This window comes from Pteronotus mesoamericanus, unplaced genomic scaffold (assembly GCF_021234165.1).
Source record: "Pteronotus mesoamericanus isolate MK-2021 breed Mesoamerican mustached bat unplaced genomic scaffold, CSHL_Meso_final contig_24, whole genome shotgun sequence".
In the NCBI taxonomy this organism is placed as follows: domain Eukaryota; kingdom Metazoa; phylum Chordata; class Mammalia; order Chiroptera; family Mormoopidae; genus Pteronotus; species Pteronotus mesoamericanus.
Genome location: NW_026555100.1, coordinates 21,240,083 through 21,263,526, shown reverse-complemented (window position 1 = coordinate 21,263,526; position 23,444 = coordinate 21,240,083). Strand labels below are relative to the sequence as shown.

At 33.9% G+C, this 23,444-nt stretch overlaps 1 protein-coding gene across 13 annotated transcripts in view; it reads right to left on the bottom strand.

The window, feature by feature from the left end:
- The window catches only part of PCDH15 (protocadherin related 15), a 704,528-nt gene that overhangs the window by 265,205 nt on the left and 415,879 nt on the right, over nt 1-23,444 (bottom strand). For 12 of the 13 annotated variants that reach the window (XM_054572779.1, XM_054572777.1, XM_054572778.1 and 9 more), the window contains one exon: nt 12,159-12,291. The exons of the other annotated variant lie outside the window; for it this stretch is intronic. In XM_054572779.1, coding sequence (XP_054428754.1) covers nt 12,159-12,291 — 133 coding nt within the window. The remainder of the gene's footprint in view (nt 1-12,158; nt 12,292-23,444) is intronic. 13 annotated transcript variants of the gene reach the window in all.

The window sequence follows — 23,444 nt, the reverse complement described above, 5'->3', positions numbered from 1 at the left end:
TAAAGGACAATATTAGGGCAAATGGCAAAAATTAAATGGAGTCAGAGGGTTATCAAAATTCCTTCTTGATTATAAAGGTTATGTTGTGCTTATGTATAGAAAACCATGCTTTTTGTAGGAATTAGAAATTGAAGTGTTTGGTGACAATGGGACATTATGCTGGTAACTTATTTTCTAATATTTTTGTAATATTCGTATGTAAGTTTAACATTTCAAAGAAAAAATTATCAATAAATCTATGCAAATTTATGATGGTAAAATGTCTACATATGTATTGTGTGTGTACTTTATGTATGTGAGCATATACATATACTTATAGGTGCTATATATAATTATATATGATCTTAATGAAAAAATCAAAAGACACATATCATTTAACACAATTAACATGGGTTATATGATGAAGAAGGACTGGGGAGTTAATTGGGGGAAAGGAGATAGAGAATGGGAAGTGAAGCGAAATGGGGAATAAGAAAGCAGTATATAAAGGAAATAATAAAATGTGTATGATGAAATTGCACTTATAAAAGTGCACATATTAATAGCAAGAATAAAACTAAAGGTGAATTTATATAAATATCTAGGTCTTTGCAGCTTGCTATTCTTGCCAATAATCTTTGAATTGTTCTTCTTGTCTCACAAAGGTGACTTCTAATTCAAAGTCACCCAGCACAAGATGGTTAAATTAGGAGAATTATAATGGCAATCACATTTTGCTACTCTTTCTAACCATTTGTTTATCAAAATCAAAATGAACTACTTTTATTTCAGGGTAGGTGGAATGGAATATAACTATGTTGCAAAACTGAGTTAACTTTTATTGCTAGATAATTCTGCCTCTATCTCTAAAACATGTTTTCTTAATCTACAGCTTTTAAAAATACATATATTTTTTCTCTTGTATGAATGAGACAAATGTAAGTGGAGAAGATTACTAAATGAAGACTTTATTTTCTTTTCAAAACTCTTAGGGATTTTGTGAACCCATGTAAAATAGTAAGTATTCAAAACTAGAACAACAGACATTGAATTCTTCAGTTTTAATTATTCCAATGCAAACATTCTTTGTTTATTTTTTTAATCTAAAAAAAATTGTTTTCTTAGCTCCAAATCACCCAATTCTTGGTAGTTAAATGTGAATTCACCATAGGCACTTCTCCACAACAATTGGGTTCCTGTTGCTTCCCCAGACAAATGACACCTATTAGCAGTTTGTTGAGTATATTTCAATGACACTGTTTTTGTTTCTTTCTACTGGTCCAAATCTCAAGGAAATAATGGCATTTTCATAGTTACACTTTAAACAACAATAGCTGTCAGTATGAGAAGCAATAAACAGCTTCAAAGAATGCAATAAACTCTGAGGTTTATTGCCTAGTTACTAAAGGCAATACTGATTACTGCTATTAAAATACCAGTAGTTATCAAATAATTGCCCAAACATGTATTCAACATTCAAACCCATATTTCAAATTAGTCCTTTTTCAGGAAGAGCAGAATGGTTTAATTCCGGTCAATTAAAAGGAAAAAAAAAAAAAAAGAAGAAGAAAAGAAAAACAGGGAACAACAAAAACTCTTTATCAAGCAGGTTTAGAAATTATAAACATTTCTTAGGGTCATACCAAGGTTTATGGTATCAAGTAAATGAAAATTTTTATTTTCTGCTATAATTATTCTATACACTTTTGTTTCAAAACCATTTATAAGAAGGAGTTTGATAAAAGTAAGTCTTCACCATTTCCACAAAATTTGATTAAAAGAAACCAATGTATATAAGTTGATTATCATCTAGAAAACTAGAAAGAATTAGCCAGGGCTTTAAGAAAAGACATGATGGAAATAAAAAGAATAAAGATTAGAAACAGCACTAAATAGGGAATGAAAGCCATTTAAAATTTTCTCTTGCCCTATTCTCCAAAATATGGCTTTATTATTCATATAATCCATCAATGGTTGTCCATAAAATTCCATTAAAGATAAAAGGTCTCAAAGTCTACCTCATTGTTCTTGTGACTATAGTCCCGTAGGCCAGAGTGTCTCAGTTTGGGCAACACTAAAATCTTGGCTGGGTAATTCTGCATTATTCTATTCCTCTCCTACCCCCGTGTATTAGTTTAGAAAAGCATAGCAATAAATCATGTGTAAAAGCATACTATTTTTGGAACAGCAACACGTATCTGAAGAAAATGCTAAAATAAGTCTTTCTGAAATGTGTCCTTCCACTTCAGATAAAGCAAGCAGTTTTTCAAATAAATTATGTTTTAATTCTGTTAGAATATCTTGGGGTATATATTACCTTTCATCACTTGAATATATTTTCTTTTAGAGAGCTCTCTATTCAGCCATTCCCTTTTACCTCATTTTGAGGCTGCATGACCACAACTCTCTATTTCAGATTTAATCAAGAACAAGATTTTTTTTTATCATCTCTATGCCCTAATTACAGAAGCTGTGTGACACTGAAGTCCACACAGAGCTGATCAATAGAAAGAGGGAGAAAATGCCAGAGAATGATGACACTGTTTGAAACTTTAATACTAGCCTTTCTTTAAATCAGATCCATTCTACCTTCAGTAGATCTTTATTGATTACATAATAGGTTCCAAGCATTGTTCTTGTTCCTGAAGATACAATAGTGATTAAAACAAAGTGTCTTTCATTGTAAACCTAATATAATATTTGCCCTAGTGATAAGTAGGATAACACAAAGTAAATTTAAAAAGTGCATATAAGGTGAAAACAAACAAGGTAAAGTGAATATGTGTTGTGAGAAATTGTATTTTTTTAATACATAAAGTGATGAGGTGAGCCCATTATTCTAAGGGGAAAAACAAGGAGAAACCTATAGGAAGGGAAGATGTGAGTCATGTGAATGTGTAGGAAAGGCTCATTTGAGGCAGTGGAAAGAGCATATGAAAGGGTTCCAAGGCAGGAGTTGCTCAGTGTCCAAAGACAGTGTCCTTTGGGGCTGGAATAGAAACACTGAGAGGATGGGGAGTGGGGGATGAGGTCAGGTAGGTATAAGACATTTACTTTTATTCTGAGTGTTTGGGGAAAGCTATTGGAAACTTTTCAGAAAGGAGTGATTTTTAATTATCTGTCTATTGTGTGAATACTAGACCATGGAGGGGTGAGAGTAAAGTCCAGTAGAATTCTATTGCATTAATATAGGTACACATTGATGGTGGTTAGCATCAGGATAAAAGTACTGTGAGTGGTGAGAAAAGGTAAAATTATGGATATATTTTTGGACCAAACAGATTTGTTGATTGATTGGAAATGAGAGGAATCAATGAAGAAAGAGAAAGGGCAGAGATACGTTGAAGGAGTTTGGCCTGAGAATCTGAAAAAACAAGGCCATAGTTTATAGACTACATGAAAATGATGGAGGACTAGTTGTTATTCTAGGGAGTGGGGGAAGTAAGTACCAAGTGTTGAGTATGGGACACATTAATTTTGCGATGCATGATAATACTATGATTTCCCTCCTAACCTTCCTTTCAAGGAACAAAGGAATTATTCTCTTGTATGTTGGAAATGTTGACTGCTAAGAGGTTTCAGCTCTTAGTGTTTTTCAGAGAATGTTTGCCTTTTCTAATTCAAACTGCTCTCTGAGGCAGCCTGAATCTGATTCATTGATACAGCTATATAAAGGGCCTCTTTCTTTCAACCTTCCAATTCTAAAAGGTCCTATCAGCCCTACAGGTTTCAATGGGGTCAACTGAAGACTTTGATGGGATTACACTGAGGATCAACTTTTCTTTATACATAATCCTGCTTCTTTCCTCTCATTTTCACAGAAGTTGATTCCAAAAGCACTCCCTAATAAATACACTGCACTGAATTTTTATCTCAAAGTCTGCTTCTTTGGACATTTAATCTAAGATTATTACTTAATATTCCAAAGTAAATATTAATATTACACTTAGACATAGGTCTAAAGTTTTAGGGCAGTGAGCTAAATTGGAGGTGTGAAATTGTGAACATATAACAATTTTTAAAAATATGGGTTTTTTTTTGTTTTTTGTTTTTTGGAGAGAGAGGAAAGGAGAGAGAAGGGAGTAGAGAGAAATATCGATTGGTTGCTTCCCATACATGCCCCAATTAAGGATCAAACCCACAACCTAGGAATGTGCACTGATTAGGAATCAAACCCACAACCTTTTCGTCTATGGAACTATGCTCCAACCAACTGAGCCACACTGGCCAGGGCCACAAATAACAATTTGAACCCATTTAATCAAATGAAATAATCTTAGGAGTGAATGTAAATAGCAAAAGAAGATTAGACACTTAAGCTTTAGGACATGCTAACTTTTAAGAGACAGAAAAGCCAGATATGATAGAGAAAATATCCCAGGAGACTGTGGTATTCTAGAAGTCAATAAAAATAAGTGTTTAAATAAAGAAGGAATGATCAGTTCTATCACATCTTACTGAGGAGGAGTAAGACAAGGAATTAATTTGACAATGGAATAGGCACTGGGGCCACAAAAAGAGCAGTATCAGTGGATTGATGTGATTAAAAACCTGGTTATAGGAGGTCAACAGATAACAGGAGGAAAAATTCACCAAAACTTTCTTCAGGAAAGTATGACTAACATATTTGAGTATTTTCCACAATGAAGGGAAGCACAGAAATGGATAAGTAGCTAGAGTGGCTTATGAAATCAAGAGCATTTTTTGTTGTTCTTGCTTTGCATTTTCATTGGGAGATATCACAGAGTTTCATGCTTATAGAAATGAGTGCATAGAGCAAGAAAGCTTATGATGCAGAAAGGCAAGATGGTGAGCTGGAACAATGTGCTTGAGCAGGCCAGAGTGGACAGGATCCACAACTGGTGCAAAGGACCCACACTTACAAGGTGCTATGTTTTCATTTTGCCCTGGGTCTTGCAAATCGTGTAGCAGTTCTGAGTGGTATTCAAAGTGTGGTCCAAGGAGCAGTGTCATTCTGCAAAGTGGTTGCTACCGATCATAATTATATAGGAAACAGCCCAAATTTCTGTAAAGTAAAATTTAGAGTAGTTCAAAAATGTTTAAGTAATGTGACAGAGTGATTTTATATCTGTTGAATCTAATGTTTGAAAAACTAAGCCTGTATTCTTTGTATTTTGTATTTCATTTTCCCAGTAATTCATTTAAGTGCATTATTACAGGGGCTTGAGAATCATTGATCTAGTATGCACATAGAGGAAATGGTTTAGATAGGAACAAGGATTGTGAAATTTCAATCACAGGATTAAAAACAAAACATATGAATACAGGTGTAGAGGTTGGTATATGTGATGATGGAAGGCTGTAAACATCTTCATGCAAGTGTTTGATGACAATATGGAGATGGAGAGGTGCCACAGTAAAGCTATTCTCCTTGTCAATGAATCTGTACCTCTTAACTGAATACAAACCACAAATCATTATCTGTGTCCACAGGTCCAACCAGCCACAGTACCTCTACTTTATGTTTTGTAAAATCAGAAAAGGCTATTTCATGTTATTATTTTTAGGTTCTTAATTATTTTCAAAAGAACTTAAGAATATGGCTTTATTTCTGGCACTGTATCAAGTTTTCTAAGCTACCAGTCCTCTCTGAGTGAAAAATAAGATTACTTTCACCCATTTCCTATGTGTTCTACTTCTTGTTAAAGTATAAATCAGAGACAGAAGTGAAGTCTAACTTTATTAAAATATGCATTTGAGTTATAGCCTACAGCTGTTCTGGGGCAAAATTTCACATATTTGTTATCATTTTTATTCCCTTCTTAAGAAAGAAAGAGTCAAGGAAAAGATGATTTAGGAGATAACTGTTTTAAATGTATCATACCAAGGATTCTTCTTTTCCTAATTTCCCTGACACTTCTCTGCCGTTATACCTAAGAGCATGGTGTAGTCTATGGAAGATTTACATGGGGCTACATTTTTCTTTGGGAAGCAGAAGGTACACATATGAATAGATAATACATAAAACATATGTTTTCCTCACTTCGGACAGCTTTATATTTCTAGAGATGAAAAAGCACCCCTAGATAATGTTCATCCGTTAGTGTCAAGGGCACAATTTTTTTGTTTGTTTGTTTGTTTTGAAACTTAGGCATAACAGAACATCTGCTTTAAAAAGGAAAAATTCACACTACAAGTTTAATTTTTTAATAAGCAGATGCTGGCATTGTATCTCTCAGATTTTTTTTTAATCTATCTACCCTTCATACCAAATAGAAATTATACTTTGGAACCAAGTAACTACTATATTGTTCAATGCATTTCCACTTTCTAAAGTATTCTTACAGTAATATTATTCTTTTGATACAGTACAATGTAAATGATGAAAGAACCACCTGAAATACAGCGTAAGGAAAGATGACAAAATGTAATTTCCACTTTATGAACTGAAAATGAAAAGGAAAATAAATGACTTTTATTTCTCACACATCAAAATCAGGATAACCTACTAAATAAAGTCACATATTATGAAATTAAGGAGGAAATTGCCATCATTTTATACAATCTGCAGTGTTAATCTTTGTAGCAACACATTAAAGAACTAGAACGCTCAAAGAAAAGCTTCTTGAGTGGCAGAAGGGCAAACCTCCAAGTAACATACCCAGAGTGATCCCCATGATATAAATGACACTGCAAATTCTATGGCACGAGGCCTATATCTGCGTGTACTTGGACCCACTGCAAACCCTTCATGAATCATAAAATCCTATTATCATCTTCATGGAAAAATATGTTCTATTTTACAAGAAATAATCATGAAGGAAGGAAGGAAGGATGAAAGGGAGGGAGGGACGGAAGGAGGGAGGGGGAAGGAAGGGGAAAGAAAGAGAAAGAAAGACAGAAAGAAAGAAAGCTCCCAAAACTTTTAAAACATTTAAAAGTTTTTAAAAAACTTTAAAAAAAAAGTTTAAATGTTTAAAAGAGAAACAAATGAACATCTAAGATGGGACCTATTAATGCAGAGGAGCAAGCTATAGGACAGCTCACATTTCATTCAAACTGTTCTGGAAATGGACCAATTCTGTAGTGAGATCAAGGGAGCAGGAAATGTTCTTCAGGACTAAAAATAATTCATTGAGGCATGCAGTTTAAATTCTATAGCTTTTGAAACTATTAAGAAATGAGAATAATAGATAAATATGAAAAGAAAATGCATGCTGTCAGCTGACTAAAGCAGTTTCATACTTATGCTCAAGTAGCTTTATTTAATAGTCATGATCTTTTCTCAGGTAACCAGAGATGGCCACATGCAACCGTCTGGTCTGTTTTTCAGCATTTTCTCATTTCTCCTGCTATTCGTGTCTGAGCTGCTTTACCTTGCTCTGCTGTATTTACTGCAAGGAGAAGCCAGGAAAGAAAAAGAGGCTCAAACTGCCAGAACCAGTCGTCTCTCTGAGAGGTGGAACCAGCAGATTAAAGAAGTGGTTATGTCAAATTTTCCCAGTATCAATGAATGTTTTTCTGTATAATATTTTTCTTCACTTTTGTCAAGAATCAAGAAGCAACCACAAGAAAATAAAATCTAGGCTGATCAAGTAAATCTTAGAAAGAGAAGAATGATTGGCTTTATGGGCAGATCTACTTGTTATTGAAGAAACTGTTCACAAGTTTCAGCAAACTCAGGGGACTAAGCAAATGTAAGTCTTGAAGAAAGGCAGAATAGAAAAATGGTTAGCACATAGACTCCAGGGTCATACAGCTTGATTTGGAATCCCTGCTCTGAAGCAGGGTTCTATTTGACATTAAAAAAGTTACTTCACTGCTTTGCTGAGAGTATAAAAGAAGAGGAAGGTTCCACTGCTCAGCATTCTTCCTGGCTTATGGTAGTATTCAATTAAAATGAGATATAAATGTTATTATTATTAATATTTATCATTTAACCATGTACTTCTTGGGCTTTCAAAGTGTCACTTTGTTCTCTAAATTGGAAGAGATCATTCCTTTGCCACAGAAGAGTTAGTAAAAATCAAAAACTGGGTGAATATATTCTTAAAATGTATCCAGTCTGCCAAATTCTTTGACATTCTACTTTGCTACTCATTCCAAATGCCCAACACTTACTGTTTACTTTTAAAATCCCCAATCTCACTATGAGTTAACAGAAAAACAAGAATGGTAATGTTCCTCCTGGAGATTAGGAATAAAAATAACTACTGTAAATTAAGCCCTCTCTTTTTCAGCCACTGAGCCAGCAGCTTACAGGCTTTCTCATTTAATCTCTGTTTCCCTACTCCAAATACAAATCCCCCTCCTTTTTCCCAAGTCTTAAAATTCTGCTTTCTGGTCTATACCAAAGGATAAGTCAGTTTCCATTATTTTATTTAACAAAATATTTATTGACAAGTATGTCGACTCAAATACTTATATATACACATGATATGTTGATAACTAATGTTGCTATTGCGTGTAGCTAGCAAACGTAAAACCCATTTCTTGTAACAAAGTATTTTGACACAGTTTTAATAAATGAGCCCTTAATTAAATTTAACATACTAAACTAATTCTAGGTCTTAGGGCTATGAAGCCATGTTTTATATCTTTTCTCTTTTAGAGATGACTTTATACTTTATTTAAACGTAATGGATGATATTTTGTGGGGGTGGGGTTTGGTTTGTTTTTAAACGACACTCTATGCTGCGGAGGTCAGCAAATTCTTTTCTGTATAAAATCAGTAAAAATTTAGACTACTTTTGATAGCTAAATATTATTCTTTGTTAACTTCTTTTTTGTTACTTTATTTCATTTTTATTTGTTTATATTTTGTTAAGAAACCTTTAAAAATATAAAAACCATTCTTAGTTTACCGGCCATATGAAGAGACCATGGGCTATAGTTTGTCAACCTGTGTGGGCTATACTATCTCCATTTTTTCTTTTTCTAAGAAATCAACACTGATATTATTTCAAGTAGCTGATTGTTTCCACTACCACTCACTTTCAGAAATAAGTTCATGTATCAATAAAATAGAGGAGTGGTAGCAAAAATACAGCCTGAGGAGAAAGGAACACTTGTCAACACTTATTTCCCCTTAATTGCAATCCTTGAACCCTAAAGAAACAGACCTGTGCAAGGAGAGTCATACATACATTCTACTCCCATTTGTGTGTTTGTTTCCATTTTGCAAAGCTTGGTTAAATTTTCCTTTCGATATGATACCACCAGCAATAACTCAATAGATCATTTGGTTCCAAAGTTGTTCATACCTAAGAGTTGTTCTTCACAGTTAGGCATAAGTTTAATGTTGATAACTGGATATTTCAACTATTTATAGCAATGTGAAAAAAATATAAGTATTTTATATTAAATAAACCATTTTAAAAACAATGTCAAGGTCTTGAGAATAATACCCATCTTTAGAGTGATGAGGGTACATCCTGATTTCAGGGGGACAAAGATGGAGAAAGCTATTGGGGTTAAGTCATTTTAATGATTTCAATATTTGGGAAATTGGCTCCATTCCCATGGATGTGCTGGTGCAAGCTTAACAACTTGCTCTGGAGTGGGAGACACTGATTTGTTTTGTTTCTCCATTAGTGTAACATAAATATACCTACTATGGCTGATTTCAAGATAATAATGGGATATAATTGAACATGGAGTTGGGGAGAGATGCACACAACTAGCTCTCATGATCTCAGTGCACAATCTGGTTCCAGCACACCATTCTAACAGGTTTCACCTGCATGTCAGAATGATGTAGAAAAATTCTGGAAAAAAAAAAATCCAGTGTAATGTTAACCTTAATCAGCATAAGAAGTTTGAAAATGAAGAGTTCTCGGTAATGTTTTCCTCTATGGAACACTATCAATACAGCAGCCAGGCAAAACAGCCTCAATACACTGAGGAAGATCACAGCCCCCTAAACAACTTTTAGATGAAATATAAAGAAAATAATTAAATGGGGAAGGAAGGGGGAAGAGAGAGACAAGAACCATTGTCTGGGAAGAAACCATTTTGATCTCAGTTGAAATTGATTGCTTTGAAGTCAGTCTGCTCTCTCTTCAAAAACTTATTTCCCCACACATTCTGCCTTTCTAAATTGAGCAGTGAGTGAGCAGTAGGTAGTATTGTACTATGTGTGAAAAAGTGGAGGATGCATCTAGGAGGACCTCTAATGCATTCTGTTTCTAATAGTCTACGGGAGAATAATTTGATGGAAACTTTTTGAGTTTTGGGTCACTGGTTTAAATTCAGTCTCAGATGGTCATGAGCAAAAGTGGATGGATGGTGGCCTCTGAAAAATGCCTTGATGGTGCCACCCGAGTTCTTTCTAATAGAGACCACCTCTGTAGTAAGCACCTTTTCTTTTGCTTCTACAAGAAACATGAAGGGTGAATAGAAATGTAATTCCAACCATTTTCTCAGCTTTTGTACCAGAGAAATTTGAGATGTGAAAAAGACCAACTCCTTTCATCTTTAACTCTCAAGTAGAATTATTCCCCTATAATATCATTCCAAAATCTTTCTGGGATGTTTTAAATGAAACTGGAACCATCTCACAAGTAAATTTATATCTTACCTTATAGAAAGTTAAATTGCATATAGGCGCATTCTTGAGGAATATTTAAATGTAAAACATTGAAAATTTCTTGGCCTAATTCTAACAAATTTAATATTTATTTTTCTTTATGTCTTGTTTAAATAAATAAATCCCCATGTATGTAAATAAAATAATTTCATTAAATGCACTTGTCTTAATATTTGGTTTTCCATATTTTATCATTTTAATGATCAAATTAGCTGTTTTCCCCTTCCTAAAGAAACTGTAGTGTTTTTTCTTTATTAAAACATTTTTGTCCATGAAACTCACCTAAATTTCCTTATTACTAATGTCTTTCATATAATTTTATTTCCAATGTCTTTTAATAGTAAATGAACAACAAAAACAAACTCTTTCTAGTTAATTGGAGGAAAGAGACAAAGCAGATAACAGAACAGAGATACAGAAGAATATCTGGAAATGCCAACCAAATTTTTAGCAGCCTCAAATAATAAGTGGGATATAATGGATTGAGCATTATTTTGGAGATGACAAGAATTCATTCAACAGTTCTTAGGCCTCAGTCGCTTTCTATGGACTTCACTTTCCACATGTGGATAATGTGGTTACTGTTTCATTATTTCTATATCCTTTTCAATACAAACATTCCATGGAATCTTCACTCTTACATCACCATGGTTTTGAGGGAAAGGGTGTCAGTATTCAAATGGGATTTGAGCAAGATGTAGCAAGACCCTTTGATCACCTCATTTGATGGTAAACATTGATAGTGGGATTTTCCTAAATCAGCTTTCAAGGTCGGCTTACTAAATTCTCTTGTCAGCAACTCCTGTCATCCCTATGTAATATCAAAGGAAGATAAATTCTCTGTCCTCTGAACACCCATAGGTAAAATAATATGTCATGGCATGGCCCTTATGATTTTTACAGCAAGTGACGGTTACCAAAACCATATGTCATACAACTTAAAGCTGTCAATTCAGTTGAAGATGCAACCTTCTCTGGCCAAATGTGCTTTATTCAGGAATATATAAGCAGTGAAAACCAAGCTATCGTCCTGCAAGTAATCTATAATATATGCACGTGAATCTGAAGCTGCAAGTGAAAATATCAGTTAACCATACCCTCTTCATTTACAGGAATAAACCAAAGCATAGCAGTGACAAGATTTGTCCAAGGCCATAGAATGAAGTTGTCTGCCTCAGAATTAGAATGTCTACCATCAGTCTGTGTGTCTAAAGTTATTTTCTCCATACAACACTGTAGCAAAAATAAATCCTGCTAGGGTAAAGGAAGCCAAGACAGAAAATAATAGTCAGCTGCAGACTCTATGGATGCAAAGTACAAAATATCCAAGTGCATGTTTCTACTCCCTTCATTCTCTCTTGTAATGATTGTGACTAATCCCAGCCAACTCACATTAGTTCTTCAATTGTGGCAATCAATAGGACAGATTAGCTGTGGAAACCCTCCATCCGTAGTACCCCTGCTTTCCTTTCCAGATGGAATTTTCATTCACTGGAGTGTAAGCGGAGTGTGAAGTTCCCCACCCCCACCCCATGCACAAATATAAGCCGATTAGTCTTCAATGTTGTTGCCATAAAACTTTACACACACACACACACACACACACACACACAAACACACAGGAGCATACCTGTAGATTTAATAAAACAGCACCGATCCTCATGGCTTCACTGACTTCAAGGCTGTACATCAGCTGTGGGAAGCGGGGAGGGCTTTGATTATTTGGAGGAAGTACTTCAATGTACACAGTGCAGATGGAGTGCCTGCAGAGAAAGAGAAGGCAACAAGATGGGTAAAGATCTAAATCACATTTAATGGCAGATGCCATTATGTTTTCTGACATTGGGTTTACAGGAGAGAAAATTTTGAATCTTTGTAGAAAATAATAATGTAATTCAGAATAAAAAGATAGAAAAATATAAGCTACCACCACAATATGAATGTTTTATGAAATTGAATAAGAGAAAAGGAAATGCCTCATGTACTAATTTTTCCAACTTATATTAATAGTGTGAATTCCAAAGAAATAGTTTTTTGAATGAAATTAATAAATGAACTTGACTTGACCTCCAACTTTATTTTGTAATTCCTCTTTAACAGTAAAAATAATTCTGTAAATATTGGCTAATATGAGCTGTGCTTGGGGCTCTCTTCCTATTAAACCAGCAGGACAAGTATTGATTTAAATAACACACAGAACAAAATATGGGCTGTGTTTTATTAGTTTGTTGCTGACGTTGAAGGCTTAATGTAAATGCATGTCAAGAGTCAGGATCATACAGAAACAATTGGGAAAAATAGTTGCAAAAATAATGTGGTTTTCGACTCTACTCCAAGAAGACAAACAATCCAATTAAAAATTGCGCAAAGGACCTGAACAGACACTTCTCCAAGGAGGACGTAGATAACGCCCAGAGACATTGAAGCGGATACTCAGCATCACTAGCCATCAGAGAGATGCAAATTAAAACCACAATGAGATACAATTTCACACTGGTCAGAATGGCCATCATAAACAAATCAAACAACTGGTGGCAAGATTATGAAGAGAGAACCCTAGTGCACTGTTGGTGGGAATGCAGATTGGTGCAGCCACTGAGGGAAACAGAATGGAATTTCCTCAAAAAACTAAAAATGGAACTGCTTTTTGACCTGGCAATTCCAATGGATTTATACCCTATGAATCCTAAAACACCAATTCAAAAGAACCTATGTACCCCAGTGTTCATAGCTGCACAATTTACAATAGCCAAGTGCTGGAATCAACCTAAGTGCTCATCAGTAAATGAGTGGATCAAAAAACCAGTACATTTCCACAATGGAATACTATGCAGCAGAAAGAAAGAAGGAACATTACGCTAAGTGAAATAAGCCAGGCAGTGAAAGAAAAATGCCACATGATCTCACCTATAAGTGGAACATAATCAACAAAACAAACAAACAAGCAAAGTACAACCAGAGACATTGAAATAAAGAATAAACTGACAGTAATGAGAGGGGAGAGGTGAGGAGGATAATGGGGGAAAATAAGGGAAGGGTCATCAAGGAACATGTATAAAGGACCTATGGACAAAGCCAAACGGGGGTAGGATTGAGTGTGGGAGGTGGGGGTTGGTGGGACAGGAGAGAGTGGTAGGAGCAAAATGGAGACTACTATCCTTGAAAAACAATAAAAAACAAAAAATAATGTGTCTTAACCTTCTTTAATGAGTATATGATAAGCTAGCAATTAGATTTAATTATCATTATATTTTAAATATTTTAATTATTCATTTTTAGAGAGGGGAAGGAGGGAGAAAGAGAGGGAGAGAAACATCAATATGTGGTTGTGTCTCATGTACCCTCTTCTGGGGACTTGGCCTGCAACCCAGGCACATGCCCTAGATTGGGAATTGAACCAGCAACACTTTGGTTCACAGGCCAGCACTGAATACGCTAAGCCACACCAGCCATGGCAGATCTAATTAAAACCTTCCACTGATAAGGAATATTTGGAGAAATAAGAAGATAATCTATTATTATAAGAACAAAAATTTTAAATTGACATGATCAACCCTTTTTGACAATACTGAAGTTTCTTTACAGGACAAAAGCTAAAGAAGCAAGACGTTCAGGATTTGTACAGAAGAAACACTGGCTAAAATATGTTAATGAGACATAGCAAATTTACAAAATTAGTCTTTTATCTTGAAGAAAACCATTACTGCCTGAGTTGTATTATTTAACCTTATTCTAACAAAATAATTATTTTTTTTAATTCAAAATGCATTTATTATTATTTCTATTTTGGAGGTTAGAATTTCTCTTTTTTTTAAAGATTTTATTTATTTATTTTTAGAGAAAGAGAGAAAGGGACAGAGAAAAACATCAACCTGTGTTGCCTCTCATGCGCCCCGACCAGGGACCTGGCCCACAACGCACACATGTGCCCTGACTTGGAATCAAACCAATGACTCTTTGGTTTTCAGGACAGTGCTCAATCCACTGAGCCACACCAGCCAGGGCAGAATTTTCTTAAAGTAGTTCCAAGCTCTGTTTATTAAATTTTTCAATTAAAAGACACAGTCACCAAAAACAATTTTTTTTAGAATTTTTAAAAATTTTTCAGTAATTTTTAATTTTTAAAGTACAGTTTACATTCAATATTATTCTGTATTAGTTTCAATATACAGCATAGTGGTAAGACAATCATGTACTTTACAGAGTGGTCTCCCCAATATTTTAAGTACCATGGCCCCATTTATAGTTATTACGATATTATTGACTACATTCCCTATGCTGTACATCTCTGTACCGAGTATGTAACTACTAATTTGTACTTCTTAATCCCTTCACCTTTTTCATCCAGCCCTCCAACATTCCTCTCGTCTGGCAATGATCAGTCTGTTCTCTGTATCTGAGTCTATTTCTATTTTGTTTGTTTGTTTCTTTATATTGTTTTTTAGATTACAGATGTTAAGAAAAATCATATGGTATTTGTCTTTCTTTGACTGAATTATTTCACTTAGCATACTTTTTTGGTCAACCCATGCTGTTGCAAAAAGTAAGATTTATTCTTTTTTATGGCCAAGTAGTATTCCATTATATGTATTTATGTGCCACACCACCAAAAACATTTTTATGAGATCATTATAGTAAAAGTGTACTTTTTGAAAAGATTTTAAGGAAAATACAGATCATAGGCACTAAATATTTTTTAACTCATCCCCTATAATATGCCTAAATCCAAATTGGTTCTAACCATGTCCTCAGTAAACTAGTTACTTATAGAATCTTAAGCACTTCTGAAAAGCTGTAGTGATTTTTAAAAATCTTATACATATGTCTATTGCAATATTGTTCTAAAATACTCACATTTTTAAAAGAGTATGTTTATTTATTTTTAAAGAGGAAGGGAAGGAGAAAGAGAAGACTAGACACATCAATGTGTAGTTGCATTTCATGCATCCCCTGCTGGGGACCTGGCCTGCAACCTAGGCATGTGCCTACACTGGGAATTGAACTGCAACCCTTTGGTTCACAGGCCAGCACTCAATCCACTGAGCCATACCAGCTAGGGCTCAAAATATTCACATTTTAAATTAAAATCTAAAATATTTTAATCAGTTAAAATATATATATATCCTTCCTTATGATTTTATCACTTCATTATTAAAATTGCCAATAAAATTAACCAAAATCTAATTCATTTTCTTTATAAAATACTTTTAATGACCAAGCTATTAAAATGAGAATAATATTATAGATCTATGGTTAGCATATGAATTTAATAAGAATATATATTTATGCTTGTTTGTAGTATGTATGTGTTTATACATGTATATGCACACATATATAAAGGATATTTATCAGTTATTTTTGATCACTTTTCAAAACAAGTTTTCAAACTCTATTCTACAGAAATGAACTTAAGCTTACCTTAGTCATCATATCACTTATTATACATTAGACATTTAATTGCATCTTTTCACTTTTCTAGGCTAAGTATCTACTTGCCCCTCCCACAGTAGAATGTGACTGGTCTTGGAGTCTGGACATAATAAAATGAAAATCTTTGGGTTTTGGATATAAGACTCCACATTTTCCATAACACACAAGGCTCTACCTACACCCACTAAATTTTGAAAACCACTGCACTAGAAGCTCTTGGCAAGTGAAACATACGGCTTCAACTGCTTTTTAGGTAAGTAGCCTAAGGGGTTTCTCTACAAACTGACCAAAAGCTCTCCTCAATAACCCTCCAGGTAAGAGATTCCCTCAATGACTAACTTGCTTTTAAACCCAGAACACATCTATACTCCATATTCAAATCTTACTTTCAAAAAGTTAGATCCTGCCTGCTTTTGATATTCTTTACAGTTTCAGTTTACTGGTCTAGAATAATTTTTAGAAAATCTTTACCAGGTCTTGACTGGTGTGGTTCAGTTGGTTGGAGTGACATCTCCTAAAGTGAGAGGTCGCAGGTTTAATTCCAGGTCAGGGCACATGCCTAGGCTGTAGATTCGGTACCAGTGAGGGAACATAAAAGAGGCAACGGATTGATGCGTCTCTCCTAAATAGACATTTCTCTCTCTATTTCTCTCTATCCCTTCCCCTCTCTCTAAAATCAATAAGCATATCCTAAAGTGAGGATCTAATAATAATAATAAAAATAATAAAAAATATTCTACCAGAATATGAGTTCCTTTCTACTTGTGAAGTATCTTTTACACTAAATTTCCTATATTTTGTATATTTTCTTATTCTTTCTCCTTTGACTATTTTCACATTAAAAGGCTATATCAAACTAAAAAGCCTTTGCATTCAAAGGAGAATATCAACAAAATAAGAAGACAACTCACATGAGAGAATATATTCACTGATATATCTGATAAGAGGTTAATATCAAAAATTTATAAAGAACTTACAAAACTCAACACCAAACAAACAAACAAACAATCCAATTAAAAAATGGGCAAAGGACCTGAATAGACACTTCTCCAAAGAGGACATACAGATGGCCAATAAACATGTGAAAAGATGTTCAATGTCATTAATTATCAGAGAAATGCAAATTAAAACCACAATGAAATATCTCACACCTGTCAGAATGGCTATCATCAATAAATCAACAAACAACAAGGGCTGGCAAGGATGTATAGAAAGGGGAACACTTTTGCACTGTTGGTGAGAATACAGATTGGTATAGCCACTGTGGAAAGCAGTATGGAAACACCTGAAAAAATTAAAAATGGATCCGCCTTTTGACCTAGTGATCTCATTTCTGGAAATATATCTGAAGGAACGCAAAACACTAATTTGAAAGAACATAAGCACCCCTATGTTCTTTACAGTGTTTTTTATAATTGTCGGGATATGGACGCAGCCCAAGTGCCCATCCATAGATGAATGGCTGAAACAACTATTGGACATTTACATAATGGCATATGACTCAGCCATAAAAAAGAAGAAAATTTTACCTTTTGTGACAGTATGAATGGACCTAGAGAACATTATGCTAAGTGAAATAAGCCAGTCAGAGAAAGACAAATACCATATGATTTCACTCATAAGTGGAATCTAATGAACAAAATGAACTAACAAGGAAAATAGAGACAGAATCATAGATAAAAAGCAGGATGACAGCTAAGGAGCCAGGGGAGGTTAGAGGGTGGAGGGATTGAGCAAAAAAGAAAAAGGACTCATGGACAAGGACAGTGTGGTGATTGTGGGAGGAAGCAGGGTATAAGGGGACTAAATGGTAATGGAAAAAATACAATAAAGATTAAAAAAATAAAAGGCTAAACTGTTTACATTGACATACTACAATAAGGACCTTTCAGTCAGATGAGGCATGTGTTTGCCACAAAGAAACTTAAAAATGCAGAAGAACCCTAGACCCCAAAGCAGAAGACAGAGAATCACTGCGGTCCAATGTCGCTATCTTGTTCATCTCCTTTACTTCCACTCCTCCTTTCCACAATAATTCAAATGCTAGAAGTACTAATTATGTTTTTACCCCCTTGGATTGGGATCACAGAGGAAGATCATATTTCAAAGTCTTGCATTTTTCATCTTCAGAATTCTAGGTTTTCCTTGCGTTGTGTTTAAATAAGCACCAACCTATTTGAAGGTTATTGCTTTCTAAATGCTACCTCCTTTTTATTCCTAATGTCAGCATAGTGTCAGAGTTAGCATTCCTCGAACAAAATACCAATAGCATTAACAATAAAATGGTATCAATAAGAAACAGTTATCAACTCAACAGTATCAGTTAAGTACATAATAAATCAGGACTGGGACTAGATAAATAATGTTATGTGACTATTTTATATGTATGTTTTGTAGCTAGTATTTAAGGCATAAAACTGAGCATCTATGTCATACAAATTTTATTTTTATAATGTAGACAATGCCATGTAGGTAAATATCTATTTCTAAAAATGAAAATTATAAAGCTTTTCTCTTTTCCATTTGGTAATGAAGTTCAAAGTGGAACAAAAGAGATATATTTTCTCAAATAATCTTATGATTTTTGAAAGACCTTAGTAACCCACTAATTTAACTCTCATTTTACAAAAAAATCAAATAAGGATTAGAAAATGAGAAAAACTAAGTGACTAAATCAAGGTTATAAAGCTAATTAGCAACAGCAGATAATCTAAAAGGCCAGGCTTCTGAATTAAAAATCTGCCTGCCCTTTCTCCCTGCATTCCACATGAACAAATTTGGGGAGTAAATTAGAGAATTTTTACTTATCTGATGTGTGTTTCTGTGTATGAGGTTAAAACATACTTTTTTTGTAATGATGGATTTTGTTTTGTAGGAATTTGTAAATTATTTCTAGTCTTGAATTCAGGCTAATTATTTATATCATGAATAACACCATCCATACCACTTTCTTTTTGTCTAAGACCAAATAAAATATTAATAAAAAAGCAGTTGGGAAAATAGACTTAAGATGTTTGAACTCTACAAATGCTACAATTTAAAATTATAAAAAAGTCATTTTTGATATTACAATAATATTCAGTAGTAATGAGATGCATTCAATGGATTATATAATCTATATTGTAATTTTCTTTTATATGTGTCAATACATCCTACAAGATGTTTAATTGTAACTCTACATTTCTACCTTGTTTCTAAAATGAAGGTTACAAGTGTTTATATTGTTTCTCCTAGTAAACTTAAAACAGAGAAATTACCTTTATTGTACTTTGTCTCCCAGCAATATTGGGCTAGAAAAGCTATATTTTCATTTCAATGCTCACAGGTTCTACATTACTATTTTGAAAGTACATAATGGAATCTGTAGGAAGCAAAGATTTCAGATTTAAAATAAACATAGGAGGTCAGAGAAACTTCTCAGGGGAAGTTACAGGGACAGAATTTTAAGATGTAAAGTGTACTTAGGTGTAAAAACCATAGGGCATTATAGACAGGGGCAAATAGGTGCAAATTTACGGAGCAATAAATAAGAAAACTATAAGATTTGTGCAACTGATAAAAGGATATAAATAGGGCAAAGAGAGATGGGCAAGGGACAGGTCAATTAGGGACTCATATACAATACTGATTTACACTTCATTGTCACAACAGTGGAGATCGGTTTAAATCTAACTGGAGATAGATTTAAAGCAGGTTAATGATATGCTCAGATGTGCTAAATAATATATCATTCCATCAACACAATATGCTTTGTCTTGTCTTTGTGTCTTTGCCTTAATTGTTGCCTCTGCTTAGCTATACCATTATCATTCCTACCCAAGTTATCATGTACTTGTATTTATCTACTACTGCATGTCCAGGCTTACTTGTGCCTTCACATGAATGCTGTAAGGGTGGGGATCTCATATTTCTGGTGCCTCCTCAAGAAGCTACGGATTGTGGAAACTCAGTAAAATTTTTCTAAAATAAATATCAACTCCATTTTTTATTAATGTTAAATATATCATGTAAAGTTATTTTAAAGAATATATATTCATAATGCAAAAACACATTTTTTTTTGCAAATGGATGGTATAATCTTGTATTAATTAGATACAGCCTTAGATTTCATGAAAAAAAGGGACTCAAAAAAGTATGTCATGCTATGCATCAATTGTTTTCTAATAATTTTATTTTAAAATACTGGGGGTGGGGTAGCAGAGACTGTCTTGTATTCCCCATGTCCTCATAAATACCTAATAGAGGTACATTATCCATATTAAGATTAAATACACATTCATATACTTTAATCAGGTAAGTGCAAGGAGACCTGCATATACCAATAAATACTATAACCAAATGGTTTATTATTTTAAAAATATTTTAGTTTTTATTTGTATTCTTATGTTTATCAAAGACAAATAAAAAACCCAAAACAAAACAAAAACTATACACTATTGACCTCTTAGTCTCTTAATATTTAGCTAGTTTACTCAATCAGAATAACAAAAAAAATAGTTAATTCATAGCAACCATATTTTGAGAGTCAATTCTTTTAAAAAAATTATGAGTGGAGATCACTAATCTTAAAATGGTAAGATGAATGATTGTATTTTTTATGTTATTTAATTAGGTTTAGATGTCACTCCTGTCATCTGGGTCAATCTGTAAATTATATCCCAATTTATACTTTTATGTCCCTAATTTTCCAATAGTATCTTCCTTTCATATGGAAGTATTAAAAACATTTAGTTCATTACACTGTTCAGTTATTCAAAGAATTAATTCAGTTCAATTTGAAGGATTATTTTTCCTCCAGAAAATAGCAAATGCCAATATCTATAGGAAAGTTGACATTTTCCCAGAAGGTAGAATGGAGATATTCTTTGCAGGTCCCACTTGATGTTTGGTCAAACATTATTAGCTGATTTTTTAGTGCCCAAATCATTGTCTATAGAGAAAACAATTAAACTAGGTCAACTAAATGCCTACTGGCATCAAAGAGTCTTGTATATTCTGATTCTGAAGATGGCACTTTGTTTCTTGGAGTGGAATACAATTTTATGCAACTAAAAACCTTTTACAGTTGACCATGAAGAACTCCTGTTTAAACTGTGTGTGTCCATTTATATATATAATATATATATATATATTTTTTTTTTTCACCACAGTTTAATTGACCCACACAGTTCATAACAAGTTGGCCCAGGGTCAATTCCATGGTTGGGAGTCCATGTATGAAGAGAGCAGACTGTAGTTATATGCAGATTTTCAATTGTGTTCAAGGTCAGTGACTCTAAACACCACATTGTTCAAGAGTCAACTGGATTGTACAAATTAGTGTAGGCAATAGCTTACCTAGGCAAATCAGTGGTATAACTTGCATATAGAAACTGGGTAAGAGTGGATTATAAAATCTCATTCATTAAGCAATAAAGTGGTTAAAAACACATTCATCATAATATATAAGCACATATAGATTGTACTAGATCTATTTAGTCAAGTACTATCTTCAATGAAAAAAAATACAAAATCAATTAATGACTACTGAAGGGCTTTAATAAAAGTTTAAATGATAAAACAACAGGTGTTTTTATTTTTATAATTAGCATTATTAGTTTTATTATTAAGCCATTGTTGTATTTTTCTACTCAAGATTAATTATTACACAAGATTATGGATGCAGAACAGAGAGTAGAGGAGAAGGTTTTAGATTCCGACTGTCTTGGGTTCAAGTTACGGTTCTAGTTCTTGTTTCCTGGGAAGGCGTCAGGCTGGGCAAAGGGACAGTTAGCTAATTCAATTATTCTCTTCTGACTCAAATTTTTGGTATGCAAAAATAGATATAGTTATGCAAGAGTCATAATATTGTTAAGATTAGAAATTTTGTATATAAAATAGCTTGCATGGCTGCTGGCCTTAGTGTGTGGTAATTAAATAGCATCAATCATGTTTAATTCCTCTTCAGAATAGCTCAGCATGAATGAAGCTATTATTTAAAATTCATTCAAACTTTGACTCTTATTTTAGATTCTGTAATTACTCACTACATAAAAGTATTCCATATGTTTCTTCACAAGAAACAGCCCTTAACTATTTCCTTACCTTTAGGCATATACATCCATTTGTTATGTGTATATGTGAACTGCGGCCATGTCAAACTCAGTGTGTTCAAAATAAAACTCATCTCTTTCATCCAACCATGTACAGGATTTAACATTACCACAACCCAGTCATCTAGAAAAAAACCTGGGAGATTTTTTTTTTTTTTGACAATTCCGTTCCTCCATTCTTCCCAACATGCCCAGTTTAAGCCATCAGCAGCAACATTTTTCCTGGACTCCTCTAGTGCTATTCTAATTTCTCTCACTGAAATTCTGTCTCCCTGCCCTGGCTGGTATGGCTCAGTGGATTGAATGCCAGCCTGCGAAGTGAGGGGTCACTGGTTTGATTCCCAGTTAGGGTGCATGCCTGGGTTGTGGGCCAGGTCCCTACTGGAGGTGTGCAAGAGACAACCACACATTGATGTTTCTCTCTTTCTCTTTCTCCTTCCCTTCCTCTCTCTCTAAAATAAATAAATAAAATCTTTAGGGAAAAAAAAAATTCTTTCTCTCTGAAATCTGTTTGCCATAGGGGCAATGGGATGATTTTCCTGAAACTAAAATAATTTTACATGACTATTTAATTTAAAGTTCTTCTAAAGATTTCTTCCATTGACTGGATAAGTCCAAGCTTCTTAACAAAGCAAATTAAAATTTTCATGATGTGACTGGCCTGTAACTCTCTTCCCTCCACGCCCCCTTCCCACTTTAATCACAGTTTATGCACTCAAGGCTGACTGGCTTGTAGTTTTCCATAAGCAACAAGCTATTTCAGACCCCTAAGGCTAGTAAGTAATGTGACATAACTATTTTTGCCTGGATAACCTCTACTCATTCTCCTAAACAAATTCTGTTTAGGAGACCTTCTAGGTACTCCCTCACCATGACAAGTGTCCTGATCAATGCCCTAGAAAACCAAGAATTTATCGCAATCTCAACTTTATCATACTAAACTGAATTTAATTATTTTATATTTCTATTTCTATAATTTACTGTATTTTTTGATCTGCAAATGATGTTACTATTTTTTAGTTTGTACTCCCAGAACATAGCCTAGTAAATGGCAGCGACATAAAAAGTAATTGGTTTGTTGGACTGAATAGAAAATCTTACTCTCACAATCACCTATGTTTGTTTGTTTGTTTTTACTTATTAGAAACAAAATTAGACAGAATTAGTGTATACTATGAGGAAAGGAAGAACATTTTCAAATCTACCTATATTTTGAGGGAACCAAAAAAAATATGAGTTTTGTATTACACAATCCCTTATTCCAATTAATTTATTTAAAAACAAAAATTGACATTTGTTAACCTAAGACAAGAAAACAAAAACATGTTCATTAAGAATCTAGGGCATCCTAGGAATTATTTTGGACTCTGAGTACATGATACAACCAAGTCACA